This window comes from Benincasa hispida, chromosome 1 (genome assembly GCF_027475165.1).
Source record: "Benincasa hispida cultivar pf3 chromosome 1, pf3_genome.v1.1, whole genome shotgun sequence".
NCBI lineage: Eukaryota > Viridiplantae > Streptophyta > Magnoliopsida > Cucurbitales > Cucurbitaceae > Benincasa > Benincasa hispida.
The window spans coordinates 12,340,303-12,355,643 of NC_143478.1; the positions used below are offsets into that span (position 1 = coordinate 12,340,303).

The 15,341-nt window shown below is 33.6% G+C and overlaps 2 protein-coding genes across 3 annotated transcripts; one reads left to right on the plus strand and one right to left on the minus strand.

Annotated features, from left to right (window-relative positions):
* Nucleotides 1-3,739: 3,739 nt before the first annotated feature.
* Nucleotides 3,740-6,203, plus strand: MAGO (mago nashi family protein). Its single transcript, XM_039026017.2, has 3 exons — nucleotides 3,740-4,051; nucleotides 5,496-5,672; nucleotides 5,814-6,203. The coding sequence occupies exons 1-3, from the start codon at nucleotides 3,830-3,832 to the stop codon at nucleotides 5,871-5,873; spliced, it is 459 nt and encodes a 152-aa protein (XP_038881945.1). The 5' UTR covers nucleotides 3,740-3,829; the 3' UTR covers nucleotides 5,874-6,203.
* Nucleotides 6,204-6,340: 137 nt separating this feature from the next.
* On the minus strand, nucleotides 6,341-13,366 carry LOC120073259 (dihydroorotate dehydrogenase (DUF3598)). 2 transcript variants are annotated; one of them, XM_039026000.2, is made up of 5 exons: nucleotides 12,866-13,366; nucleotides 12,385-12,792; nucleotides 10,961-11,083; nucleotides 7,551-7,690; nucleotides 6,341-6,859 (listed from the first exon to the last, which is right to left on the minus strand). In XM_039026000.2, the coding sequence occupies exons 1-5, from the start codon at nucleotides 13,265-13,267 to the stop codon at nucleotides 6,430-6,432; spliced, it is 1,503 nt and encodes a 500-aa protein (XP_038881928.2). In that variant the 5' UTR covers nucleotides 13,268-13,366; the 3' UTR covers nucleotides 6,341-6,429. The 2 variants fall into 2 exon arrangements, with proteins under 2 accessions (XP_038881928.2, XP_038881935.2); XM_039026007.2 differs by having other exon boundaries at nucleotides 10,961-11,053; nucleotides 12,866-13,364.
* Nucleotides 13,367-15,341: the final 1,975 nt, after the last annotated feature.

Sequence of the window (15,341 nt, forward strand, 5' to 3'; positions counted from 1 at the left end):
ATTTAGATGCTCATCAGTTTTTGTTTCCTTCGGAATTCACCAGTTTTGTGTTTCCTTCGGGATTCACCAGTTTTGTGTGTCCTTCGGGATTCACCAGTTTTGTGTGTCCTTTGGGATTTACCAATTTGTGTCTCCTTCGAGATTCACCAGTTTGTGTCTCTTTCGGGATTCACCAGAGATAGTGGGCATACTTAACAACAGTAGGATAGGACTCAGTCTTTTACCTGTTTCATGTGTGTATATGTGCCATAGGTGGGTATCTAGAGAACATAGATGCCTAGCCTGACCCCAGTGGTGGGGTTACTTACTGAGTATTTCATGCTCATTCTTTCTTATGTTGATGTTTCAGGTAAGGGTAGAGATGCACCGGCGATGGCGCAGCGGAATTCGTGATCGTGCCACTGGGACTAGTTTTTACGCTTCCGCATCATGAAATTTAGAGTCCTTATTTTTTTCACTTAATGTTTAGTTTTACTATTTGAAACTTATTATGAAGGATTGTTTTTTTTATACTTTTAATAGTCTTTACGAATCATGGGTACCCTATTATCGTTTTAACAATTGCATTTAATAAATGGCTTTTGAACTTCTTTTGTCTATTTAGCATTTATTTCAACATAAAGGAGTGTCGTTTTAAGTGCCATGCATGCATGTATTTTAGTAACGGCCTAACTTAAGTCCTAGGGGTCGAGTCGTTACATTTTTTTAACTCATCACTAACACCCAAAGATATAAATTGTTATGGTGGCTAATTATTAACAACCAAAAATGAAATGACACGAAATTGTTTGGATGGATTTGCCTTGAGATTTTGTTGGCCATTTAGATATGATTTTTTATATTTATAAGAATTTCCCTTTTATTCGTATATATATATATATATAAATGGTTAGAATAAGTATATTTTACTAAATATATGGGTTGTGCATCTTTGAAATATACCGTGTTTAGTTAGGTAATTTCCAAATTTTTTCTTTTTTTTTTTTTTAAATTTCTTTTCCTCTTATATTTTCCCCTCTTCGTTTTCTGGTTCAACCGTACTAGGCGCAACACGGGTCTTTCAGTGTCATTACATTGGTCTCCTCTCTTCCATTGTCATGTCACCATCGATCTAGTACAATTGCCACAACCGTATAGAATAAATTAAAGTGAAAGGTTGAGAGATACGAATTCAATATTTGGGCAAATGTTATATATAAATTTATTTAACATTTTTCTCTTCTCTTTAATTATACATTATTTTTTGTGTGAAACTTTTAATGATTCCTATTTTTTCCTTATATCCCCATCTTGAAACTTTTGGAAAAACTACATGTTTATAAAAACACACATTTTCAGCAAATTAAATGTGACTATTGCAAATAAAGTAATCGCCATTTCTATAGTTTTTTTTATATAAGAAATTTGATGTTTGTGCTACAACCCACATATGTTTGTGATGATTGCCCCTCAAATTTGCTATCTTTGCAACTCATGATGAGGAGTAAATTGAATTATAATGAATGCATGAAGAAAGAAATAGAGAAAATAAGAAAGAGAAATTTAATCTTATGATTTTTTTCTTTTTTGAAATCTCAGTGATGATTCAATTATTATATCAATTCTCTTTCATTTTTTCATTTTATACTTTAAATTTTCTTTTATTTATTTCGATAGAATAAATTTATCGTTGTAAAATCAACTAATAAAGTGATATTTGTGAATTCTTTTTATATTTTCTTAAATTAAAATTTTATTTTCTGGTGTCACCTTAAGATCTGTAATTGATATTAAAAAGTTGTTATTGACTTTTTAAATCAAATAGAAAGAAAAGATTTTATATGGGGTTTTATAAAAACTTCTAAAGTATCAAAGAAACTTATTTTTTAAAAATAAGAAGGAGATTCATTTTTAATAAATAATGAGAAAAAAATCACATTCATCTGGACCAAAAAGAAACATAAATGTTAAAATTACAATTACACTATTTTTTAGAGTAAGTTGTTTAGTGTTTTAGTTGAGAATTATTAAATGAAGTATATATTTTATCATTTTAGATATAATATAATATCAAAATTGTGTTCTTTTTAAAATTTATCACGTAAATTGTGAATTTTTTTCTGTCTATGGTTGTTCCAATTATCAAGTGAGAAGTCAAATAAAATTATAATGGTTGTTCCAACTGTAAACTTAGTTAGTTGTGAAAATTAAATATTAAACTAAGTTAAACTCTTCCTAAGATAAATGGTTAAAATAGGTTGTTTGTCAAATTTGTTAATTCATAATTGTAAAGGTTAAACTCTTATAAATTGTTAAAATGGGTTGTTTGTCAAATTTTGCATTTCTTTTTTTTAAAAAAAGGTTTTCAACCAAACTTTTTCAGAAGTATTAAAGTGTATTGAAAATAATTTTTATGAAATTAAAAATGATATCCTCAAAAAAAAAAAAAAAAAAAAAGTCAAGTTTGAATGTGATCATGAAAGGAGATTTTAATCACTATTATAATATGAAATTACATTTAAAAGTCTAAAATTAAACACTAAATAAATCCTTTTAAATCACACAAACATTCTAGCAAAACAAGTCATCATCAAAATTTCTATTCTAAATATTCCAAATATATATATATAAAAAATAAAAAATAAAAAAATTGCAAGTCATTTTATATTGTTGTGAATTAATCTAAAATAAGATATATATAGTTTTCATCATAATTATTTTATTATTTTTAATTCTCATGCTAGATATTTATAATTTAAACTTAATAAAATATATATTCACTTGTTATTGAAAATTCACTAACAAAAGTGATGTTTTAAAGATTTTTAGCCACGTGTTTTATAGCTAATATAATTAAAGAAAAAAGTGACTGTCTAAACAGAAACAGGTATCCAAAAATGCATTTTGTTTTAAAAATCTAAAGAAGTAAAACTAGATTTGGGTTAACCTGAAAATGGAGCTAAAAATGAGCATAGATCGCCATTAAGTGACCTAATTTCACTTGTATTTTAAAAAGACAGAAATATGGTTAGAATTGAAATAATAAAAATAATATATTCAAATTTGTCCAATATAAACATACCACCTCTAAACTTTTTAAGGTGCATTCTACTACTAAAAAACATCAATTTTATATCTTATCAATTATATAAGAGGGAAAAAGAGTAATCAATGTAACAAACAACTACGGACAACAATGGTAGGCAAATGCACATTGGAATGAAATGAGGAATTGGTGGAATACAAGAAGATTGTCAGAAACCGAAATAAAGCGAGAATGTAAAGAATCGGTTGATGGAAAATTTTGGGATAGATTTTACATTGTGGTTTTTTCTATATGACCTTTTTAAATAAAAAAAAATATTTAAAAATATTTACATTTTATAGCAAAAGTCCAAAAGTGCTTGGTACTTTTGGAAATTAAGGCTATAAATTATAAATATTTTTTGAAATTTTCTATTTATAAGAAATTTGATTTTTTTTATTCCGTATATGATTCTTTTTAAAATTAATTATCAATGGAGTGATACTAGTAATTAGTTTTTATTTTTAGCTTTTCATTCTCATTTTCAGACAAAAGTGTAATATTTCATCAATTTGAACAAAAGTGAAAGTTGAGTTCAAATAAGTGTTACACCCCTTAGAACAAAGCCCAAGCAAAGAAAAGGCCCAAGTAATGTGTAGATGGGCTGATGGGCCAACAAAGGCAGCAACGTAAGGGCCCATTCCTATCTGACTTCTTAAAATAGTTAGCCTCTCCACATTTTCCAGAATTAAAGTCGCAGAGGCCGCGGGAGTGGAAGAGGGAAGAAGGTTGAAGGTTGAAGGTTGAAGGTTGAAGGTGGGTGCCATGTCGGCGGAGGATTTGGAGAACGGGGAGTTTTACTTGAGATATTATGTGGGGCACAAAGGGAAATTTGGACACGAATTCTTGGAGTTCGAATTCCGACCCGATGGCAAGCTTCGCTATGCTAACAACTCCAACTACAAGAACGACACCATGATTCGCAAGGAAGTCTACCTCACCCCGGCCGTCCTTCGGGAATGCCGTCGAATCATCTCCGACAGCGAGGTCAGGATCTCAACATTTTGTCCCTTCCTTTATGTCTCTAGGGTTTCCTTTGCATAGTCATTTTTAGGGTTTTCGTATGTTTTCTTGAACTTTATGTTTCTCTCCTCCATTGCTTCTGTGTTTTTGCAATGCTTCAATACGGTTCTTTTACTGTTTTTCTCGTCCACTCTTTGATATCATCAACTTCGCCCTCTGGAACGTTAACCGGACCACGAGAATGAGATTCATCCTGGAATTCCCCATTGAGGTCGTCACCGGCACAACTCGTTATCGAGCTTGAAGACTTCGCGTTGTGCCCAGTATTCGCCTTCGAGTCCACAACTCGTGTCGTGCTCAAGCTCTGATAAAGGGAACCTTATTTTAAGTAAGTCTCATTAATGGTGCGAGAGATGGAAGGCCATCCTTCATCATTTTCAAAAACTGGGGCAAACAACATCAATCCTCCCCAAATTAGTTCATCCGTAATAAAACCCTTACTTCCAGCATTTCCATTTGTTAGGCTAGCTAAAAAATAATTTTTCGTCGTGGAAACGGACATTTGGTTAAGTTAGAAAGAAAACTTAAATAAAATTGAAAAACAGACATGAGATCTAAGTTCACCGTGTATGATGTCCGAGGGAAGAAATACTTTCGACACTCGACAAAGATCAATTTAAGCTCCATTATGACTTAAAACTTAAAGAAAGACCAGTAGGCATAACAATAGGACTTCAAAATTTATAAAACATGTTGAATGGAAAACGATCCAAAGTAGTGTGAGACAATCTTTTAACTTTTGAAAGATGAAATTTGATCCTATTGTATGACCAAGTGAAATCACCAATTGAAATAGGGAGATCAATCGAAGTTCATAAAGAAACCTATTGAACTATCTTGTATGTAATTTGTCTCTTGAAGATCTCTTGTGACTCCACCTTGTAATAACGAAGTCACTGGAAATGCACCACACCTTGCACTGTAGTTGGAAAGAGCCTCACGCTCGTCTCAAAAGAATATTTCAAAAGAATTTTACCTCACTAGGGCCACTGAAGATTTTTTAGATGTCCATATGCTGTTATTGAATGGAATTTCTCATAGATCTGAAACATCATTCCATTTCTCTGAAGCTATGAGAAAGAAGATGAGATTATTTTTTATTTTCTTCTTACTCTCTGAATAACATGGCACGTTTCTGATTATGAAGGAAGAGATGTATTTGATGTAGTGTTTTGGAATTTGGTCTGTTTGTCGATTGCCTTGAATTGCTTCGTTTTTATCACCTTATGGAGCCCCAAATAATTAGTTTACTGTTGCCTTGCCTCTGATCAGATTATGAAGGAAGACGATGTAATTTGTGTAATGTCTTTGGAATTAGTCTGTTTGCTAATTGACGTCAAATGCTTCATTTTTATATCACCTTATGGAGCCTCTAATAATTAACTAGTTTCCTGTTGCCTCTGTTCAGATTATGAAGGAAGACGATAATAATTGGCCAGAACCTGATCGGGTTGGACGACAGGAGCTTGAGATTGTGATGGGAAATGAGCATATCTCCTTCACTACATCTAAGATCGGATCTCTTGTTGATGTGCAGAGCAGCAAGGATCCTGAAGGATTGCGGATATTCTATTATCTTGTTCAGGTAAGGCTTAGTAGTTAGTCTTCCATGTTGATTACTTTTACGTGGAAGCTTTTCTTATCTGTCTTTAGGCCTCTAGATTCTTGCATTCTATCCTTTATACGCTCCACACTTAGGTCTTATATGCGTTGTTTTTGTCTGTAGGATCTGAAATGCTTTGTATTTTCTCTCATTTCACTCCACTTCAAGATCAAGCCAATTTAAAGACGGGCCAGATTTCCTGCGGTGCAATTTGAGGAACGTGTACTTCTCCAAACTGTGAAATCTTTTTTGGGTTTTGAGAATTCTTTACCGTATAACAGTGTTTGGGTGGTGTTGAATGGTTTGATTTTCTGAATGAATATGCAAAATTGGAGATTTGGAATTTGTATTGTTTTTAGAGTTTCATTTTCAGGAATTCATATTGATCTTGCTGTTGTTGAGGATGTATCTGTCATAATTTGTTTTTACTTAAACTGGCATTTGATAAACGTGAACTAATTGAATGGATGGTGTTTAACCGGAAATCAAATGGAAAAGAGCTTCTTGAGTAAATAATGATCCGACCGTTGTATTGAAGGTGGAAAGCGTTAAAATTTGGTCTGCAATATTTAATATTGTTGTAGTATTTATATTTTGCTGATTGTTCTATATGATATGATATGATAGAAAACTAGAAAACTGAGTTGAGGTGGATGAAAAGAACATGGATTTAGTGTATTTTGTTACTTACATACACATGAATAGTTAAAGAGGGAGAAGTAAAAAATTTGAAGGTAATTCAAAGGGGTATTGGGTCAGGCCATCTTCTTTTTAATTCAGATTTCCACCTAACTTCCTTGAGGTTCCCATCGAATCCATAATCCCTCTCCATAACAAGGTTGATACCCTCATCTGAGTACCAACCGACTCCAATACAGAGAATGCCATCCTTTTTGACATCAACATAAGCAGTGACACCACCTGGAAGCCACAGCATGGTAACATCCTGCATGTCCATTTCTTCCTCCCCAAAGTAAACTGGGTTTCCTGGTAACCTCCTTTTCTTTAACGTTTCTGTGCACAGATACACGTAAGGGACGGTGGCTGCATTACTCTCTTCACCAAATATTGGAGTCCCGCTTACTTCAAACACCTTCCACGATCCTGTAAGTTCTGATGGATGGGTTCGCTTCCGTTGAGAAAATGGCTTCAAATCAAACTCTACATCACTGTTTGCAATCAAGTATTCTCATCCCATTACTCAAGTCTTTGGCAGACGTACAATAAACTAGTCTATAACCAACTAGTCTAATAAAATCAAAAGAACCATTGTTCTGCTTTAATACGTATATATTAAATAAAACTCCATACCGCCAGTAAACCAATTTGTAAAGTTAATAGATGTTTTTTTTCGGCCAAAGACGATGGAAGCTGATTCAAGTTATAAAGGCCATAGAAAACTAATATTAAAAAACAATAGAGAGAGATTCAAAACTGTTAAATCCAGTGAAAAATAGAAACAGAAAATATCTCCTTTTTAGGGGTGAGCATCGAAGCATTAAACAAAGCAGTCGAGTTTGGTTTAAGACGGTCCAGTCCGGTTCTTTTTTTTCATTCTTTTTCTATTTCTTTAATATTTTTCTTGGTTTAACGTGTTTGGTTCTTTTTCTATTTTTTTTTTTTTTTTTATATATTTAGATATTTTTTAAGAAAAAATATACGATATTAATATATCCGTTGGGTTCGGTTTAAATGTCGGTCGGAGTTAATTGGTTTTTAACAGATTTTTTACAAAACCGATCTAATCGGTTTTTTTTCAATCTTTGCTGGTTTCGATCATTCAGCTCGGTTTTTCAGCTATTCCAATTCACCTTTATTCCCTTTGTGGAAGGGGTGAAGAAAAGAAGAGAAAAAAGATACCTTATGTCAGACATATTTGCAGGGCTAACCCACTGTTCTTCATACACAGCAACTCTTAGTATCTGTATGTCAGATCCGCCACCACTAAATTCAATGGTATGGACGATACGGAGCCTTTTATGGCAGCCTTTTACTAAACACTAAAATGGCCACATATCAGCACACTTCCTAACTATCATTGGAAACAGGAAAATAAGATGCAATTAACTAAATTTAGTTCACACTAAAGAAATCCAAATGTATTGCAAAGATTAATGACAACCCTGGATACAAACATTCCACCACTAAGATCCGACCGCGTTTGCATAATAAATGTGGGTATTTTTTAAAATGACTCTGGCCAACAAGTCCAATTGCTAAGGCTTTTGAATTTGCGATCAGTGCATACCTCAAATAGTCTGTGCAATTTTTGATTAACGAAGTGAAGCCTTTATGTGTTGTTAGGTATCTTCTATGAAGTAGAATTCATAGACAGAGGAAAGAACATTTTTATGAGCTAGATTAATCGAGATAGAATCCTAGACAGAAGATAAGTTTATGGATGGATGGCATAGTCCGTTCATCCCATTTGAGCTCGGAAGATTGTTTGTTGTAAGGTCTGAGATGTACTGGTATCTTCAATTGAATATATATGCCTCTGTACTAACTACTAAGTTGTTAGGTATCCAAATCTGCAAACAGGAAATACCCAACAAGACAAATCCCAAGAAACAGAGCAATGCTCTAAGATACTTTTATTTATATACTTCAAGAGAAAGAACACAATGGATTTATTTATATACTTCAAGAGAAAGAACACAATGGATTTATTTATATACTTCAAGAGAAAGAACACAATGGATTTATTTATATACTTCAAAAGAAAGAACACAATGGATTTATTTATATACTTCAAGAGAAAGAACACAATGGAAATCCACAGTACTCAAGAACAAGAAGATAATAAGAGAAATAGCCCAGCTTCTCCAAAAGCTGGAAACTACAGACCAGCCAATTCGAGGGGGCTGAAAATCTCTCCTCCAAAAGCTGCTCCAGCTTCTCCAAAATATTCCACAACCCCTCAGACTCTTCCTCTCTGTTTCATAACCAATTTCGTGGTCCTCTCAATACCAAGTGGTCCCCTCAACATCTTTATTCAATTTCCATCCCCCTGATTATTCCCTCCCTCACTTATGATTTTTGGTGTAAATCCCCTTCTACCCTTTCTCTTATATGTGTGAATAATCGGGGGGTTTATCAGTGTGCAGCATGGAACAAATGCTGTTACTAAACGCTGTGTACTGAAAGGCTACGCAGAAATCACATAGTTTCATTGAAAGCTTATTTGAATCCGTACAATTGAGCTGAGCAAATGGACAAGAGATCCTTTATTTGGTCAATTCTCTCTCCTTGAAAAGGGTTAAAAAAAAATAGGGAAAAAAGAAGCCATATTCTCTATTACATGAAAGAGGGGGAGAAAAAAAGAAAAAGACAAAAAAAGGAAAAACAGATTAAAGTGCAACTAAGAAGAGGAGTTGCTTTCTAAAAATCTGTCCCCTTGCCTAATCAAACTCAAGTATTTCTTTCAAACTATAAAGAGCAGAATAAGGCTCTTCGATCTGTTTCTTAAACAGCAAATAGGTGCCCTGTTGAGATATATGTATGCATATATATATTTCCAATCTCAGAGATCCTTGCTCTACTTTCCTAGACACTGTTGACTTCAATATCAACAATTTTTTTCAGCACCACAAAATATCGTTTGTGGTTCCAGCCTAGAGCTTGCAGGGAGGCAAAAAGACCAAAATGGGGGCAGGAAGACAAGATGAGGGAAGAGCAAAACAAACACAGAATGAGGGAAGGGAGATGAGATGGAGGGGCCAAGGGAAAGGAGATAGGGAAGGACATGAAAGGAGGAGAGCATTTTCATAACGACTAAGATAGCCTCAAGTTTAGCATCATGAACTGGTGTGTACTAGTTAGTATAGAGAAACCATGAACCAAAATAGAACTTGTGCCCCACTCATGAGTAATCTTTCGTAGTAGCCTCAAGTTCTAGTTAGTAAATAACTAGAAATAGTACACTCCAGTTGATGATGATACAGTTGCTTCATGCTGACCAACTATTGCATAGTTGAGAGCTTGACACAATGAGTGAGACAGAATCTTGTGTGGGAGGGAAGCATCGAAGAAAGACAAGGGAGGCATGCAACAATGATGAGATCGAGTGAAAAAGAAAGTGATGAAATCAGTACACCAATTTTGAGAGCAACCACTAGTTTTCTCTCAAAACTTCGATGTAATCACAACTTTTTCTCCTTTTCTCTGTGTTTCTTATTTTTTTTTTATTTTTAAATAATAAAGAACAATATGTTGGTCGATTGGTTGGAAGTGCTTTTCTAGTCACACCACCTGGTCGACATCGACTGAAATGTTAGATTGATAAACCCTAGTTTGGTTCCTTTTTTGGGTTTGATCGTTTACCCCTATAACTACAATATTATCTTTTACAACTTTGAAGAAAGAGCATCTATGAAGAATTTATATTGTAATATTTTTCTCAAAGATGGAAATCCTTAAGCTATTTCTATACTGTCAGTTTGTTATCTAATGTGGAGTTGTCAGTCCTCCCACAAATTTTGAAAGTCCTTGGATGCAGATTATTAAATTCTGAAGGAAGTTCTCTGATTTAGAGATTGATGAATGGTCCTATCAAGCCTTGTTAGTATCATAAGAAAACCTAGAGCCTACAAAAAAGTAAAAGTTATCCTTTGAATTTTTGTTCCGGAGGTGCTCAATAATCAATATATACAACAGAATTGCTAAAAGGAATATTGACATTTTCTTTGTCTCAGCTGGTGTTTTTTGTGCAAAGATGGTAAGTATAGTATGTTCCTATTCTTCTGATAATATGCTGGCCACCTATTGGCATGAGCTATTTAAATGCTTCAATCTTTGATGGGTTTCTCCTAATAACAGTTCAACCGTCCTTCAACTCATTTCCAGAACATTCTTTGGCGGCTATGCTGGAATCCTTTTCTCAGGGGTGGCTCTCCTTTGAAGATCATGGTTTGGAAGGAAAAAAGGGAATTTTCAACAGGTTGACTCACCTCAGTGACATTTTTTTAGGATGTAAAACAAACATGACTCTTCTAGTTGGTGATCCCCATTTACAGAACTCTATAAATATGCTTTGACTGCAGATTTGCGCCATTGGGAATCTTTCTACGATCACCCTGGCTTTTTAGGAATATCTCACATACTTTTGTACATCTTCAGTCGGTCAATATGTCATATTGTTTTCTATCAAAAAGAGAGAGGAAAAGGAAAAAAAGAACTCACCTTGGACTTGAAACAAAGAGAAAAGGAGGTCATCTTAAAACAAGTAGATATATGAAGAAGCCACAATGCAGTTTACAAACTTAACTTACCTGTTCGAACTTGAAAGTTGGATTTATGTAATAATTGGTATCATCAACATCACCCACTGGAATGTTAACAGGACCACGAGAATAAGATCCATCCTGGAATTTCCAATGAGATCGTGATATGGCCTTAGTTCAAATAGAAAAATAGAGAGAAACAGTAATATTAATCAATACTTTTGACATTCAGACAAAACATTAGGATTAAATTGAATAACAAAAATGCAACAAAAGCAAAGAAAAATTTATTACTTCAAGCATTTCCATTTGTTAAGGTACAAATTGGATTAATCGAGGTGTGCATAAGCTGGCTTGGACATTCATGTATATTTTAAAAAAAATGTTAGAGTTAATCTACAAATAATTCTTCATCGTGGAAATTGGTTCAACTAATTTTTTTTTTTTAAAAAATATTAATAAGTAAAATCGAACAACATAGACAATAGACTTGATAGGAATGGTATTAGCGCGTTATATTAAGAATAGATTAGGGGGGTGTTTGAGGCAACAACTATCCTAAGTCTATAATAACCACCTCTTGTTATGGTAAATACTATTTTTTGTCTCCAATTAGTTACAATCAACACTATTTCAAAATTCTCATTTGCTACAGTATTTACTATTTACTACAATTTTTACTATTTTACATTCATCATTTTATCATTTTTTTATTCTTTGCTACAGTGTTTACTATTTCCTTCTCAAACTAAAATAGTTTACACTTCAAACACATACAATTATAACCCAAACTAAAATAATCTACACCTCAAACACAAACTATTATAACCCAACTATAATAACCAACTCCTTGCCTCAAACGCTTCCTTAGTAATTAGTTAGGGAAGTTGTTATGTTATGATATTAGGTTATATAAATAGAGAGGGGGAGAAAGGAGAGTAGTTAGATAATATTTTGGTATATGAATTAGGGCTTGAGAGAGAGATCTCAAGAGAGGTAGATCCAAGTTCCTCAAATTTCTTGGCTATCTTGTAAATTTTTGCCATTTACATTTCAATATAGTTTGATTGTGTTTTGGTTCTGATGAGGCATGAGATCAAAGTTCATCGGTGATGATGCCGGAGGGAGGAAATACTTCCAACACTCAATAGAGATCAATTTAAGCTCCAATATGACATGAAACTAGAACCAGAATGCAAAACAATGAAACTGCAAAATTTATAGAACACGTTGAAGATGATATCCAAAAATCTCATCTATTGAGAAACACCAGTACACAGCAACAAGGACTGCAAACTATATAAAACTGCAGATAGTAGTATCCCCAGTTCCCTTTTATGATGCATTCTGCACTAATTTCGTGAACAGTACAAGTGCAACAAAAGATGGCAAAATGATCAATTTTGTAATAAGCTCAATTTGAGAAAAATGATCTATGAATCAATCTACTAGAGAAAGGAAAAGAACCATACCTCAAAGAAGACAAGGCCGGGCTCATTTCCCATGACATCGTCTTCCAGGACGTCACTTTTATCAAAATTAAAAGACTCAAAATTTGGCAAACAGTAATTTTTTGGGCTTGCGCCTACCATTGTTTCCGAGGTTGAGGAAACATCTCCACGGTTTAGGGGTCCTTCCCCGTAAGGATTTAAAGTCACCCAATTTACTCTCCTTTTGATTTGATTTGTCTTCCCCCCAGATAAAGACCGCTCGTCCTCAACACAAGAAAGAGTATAGCAATCATATAGGTTTTCATTGTTGTTTCCAATTTCAATTGGCTCCATTTCTGCAGTGATAGGAGAAAATACGGCGCCCACCCCTTTCCATATCCCACTTACACTGCTAACAAATGTATTCCATATTGGCTTAATTACAGGTTCCTGAAAGTAGAACAGACTCATGGCGTTATTAGGAGATTCAATTGAACCCGAATCAAGAGAGGGGAGAGAGTACCTGAGTTTGAAGAACGGTTTCGACCTCCATTAGCATAGCACGAGAAACCATAATTGTGCCACCTTTGTTCCTCTTACTCTTAATGACCCTTCTACCTTTGGGGTTCCTTCTGGCTGCTCTATCCCTCTCTTTTTGGGCGTTGGCGAGCTCATTATCCACGCTCCATACGTTTTCCTTGTTACCCTTGAGTTTGGGTTTAGGATTTGAATTGCGGTTGTGAGGCTTGCTTTGGGATTGTATTGGAATGGCCTTCTTACTGAAACGAAAATTGGAGATGAAGAGAGAAGAGGGAAAGAAGGATTTGGTGGGAATGGAAGTGAAATGGAGTCCTACAAAGTGATGGGAGAGATGGGGTTTGGTAGGAGCGATGTTGTGGGGAAAATGAAGAGAGGGCGATTGCATGGTTCTGTTCTGTTCTGTTCTCCGATTCGGGACCGGAAAGCAGTGCAACAGCGGTGGGGGAGAATGAGAAACACATCCGCGTGCTGTGTCCGCTTCCCAGAGTTTGGGCTTTTCCCACATTTCAATTTCATATTCAGCTCATTTCTAAAATGGGCCGTGTTTTTCCCATATTCCATATTTAGTCCAATTCTTAGATGGGCCGGCCCAAATATTTTCGGCTTTTCCCACATTCCATGCTCAGCTCAATTCTAAAATGGGCCGGCCTAACTATTTTGGACTTTTTTCAAATAGATTTCTACGTAAATAATTGTTTTTTTCGGCTATATTTTCCAAAAATGTCTTCAGCCTTGTATTTTTTGAACGAAGGCTTTTTGTAATTTTCTTTTGGGATAAATTTACCTTTTTTCTTTTTTTAAAAAATATATTTTTCATCATTGTTTGTGTGTAATTATTCCCTTTTTCTTTATTTATATTTTTTTATCATTAGTTTTTGTGTAATTATTATTTTTCATTAATAATCGGTGTACTTTATGTGTTGTTTAGACACGCGTGTCTAAGATTGATATTTCTTATTCTAATACCTTTTTAAATATATTTTTTTTTTGTAAAAAAATTATTTTTATTCATTTTTCCTTTTGTTTTTTTTCATCTCTCCTTTTGGCAACAGAATGTTTGTGTTTTTTTCCATTAGCCAATTTTTTTCATGCATTTTTTTCTATTGTCTTCATGCATTATTTCTTCCACCCCTCCTCTTCATCTTCGTTTTTCATGTTTTTTTATTTCATTTTTTTGTGCTTTCAATTCAATTTTCTTCATGCATTCTCTTCTTATTCCCTTTATCTTTCTTCATGCAATTTTTTTTAGTCTTTTCTCGTTTATTCTTTTCACTCTTTTTTTTTTTTAATTTTTTGATTTTTATTTATTTGTAGATTCAATAAGTTTTTTAGACGTTCTTCCTCAGTATTGAAATTGGTTAGTTTGAAATATTTAAATGTTGTGTATACATTGCACTGTTTGTGAATTCTATTATTTTTTACTGTATGATAAGGTATATATTGTGCATACATTGTATAATTTGTGTATTCTATTATTTTTTACTATATACTGAGTATATATAGATTTTGTTGTTATATCTATTTGTATACTAAGATATATATGATATATGAGTTATTTTTAAAATCATTCCACATAGATGATTTATTATGTCTTTCATTTTACATGTACTCTTACTGTTCAAATTTTATATGACACTCGTTTCAACGAGAAAGATAATTGCGATAATTACAAAGTGGCTGAAATAGATTTTCATCATCAAATGTCCTTTGTTGAGTTTCAACAATTAGTAGTTGATAACAATGTAGGCAATTGCGGTAACATTAAGATTTTTGCGTGCGTTGGATCAAAGGATTTTATGAAGAAGGATTTGAAACTTATAGAAGATAATGATGTTAGATAGTTTATTCTGCCTAATTTCCAGTGGTGTTGAAAAATTTTGCTCATTGATTATTGTTTTTTCAAACAACCTATCAAATCAATAGTCTTGGATAATATATCTCTTAATGAAGCTATGAGTAATATTAATGATGATGATGGTCATTATTACGAAATGACTGACTTGTCGAAGATTTTCCCTAATTTCCAAGTTAAGATTGATGACATGTTTCCTTCAAAAGATATGTTGTTGAATGTTATGCGAGCTATTGTAATTAAAGATAACTTTCAATACCATACTGTTAAATCAAATAAGCAAGTTTTGGTACTAAATTGTCTTGTCGATGAAAGTAAATGGTCGTTTCGTGCTCGTCCAATTGGAGATGATGAGAAATCTACATGGATAATTGCAAGTTTTAATCATGAGCATTCAATGCTCTTTAGATATTGTGTTGACTGACCATAGACAAGCATAATTTTCTATTGTTGAAGAGTGCATCAAGAAGAAGATTAACATTGATAGTAGTAGTTCAATTACGCTTAAAGATATAGTGAATTATATTCGGATTGAGCATGGATTTGACATAACTTGCCAAAAAACTTGGCATGCTCGAGAAGCTACTATGAATAAAATTCGAGGATC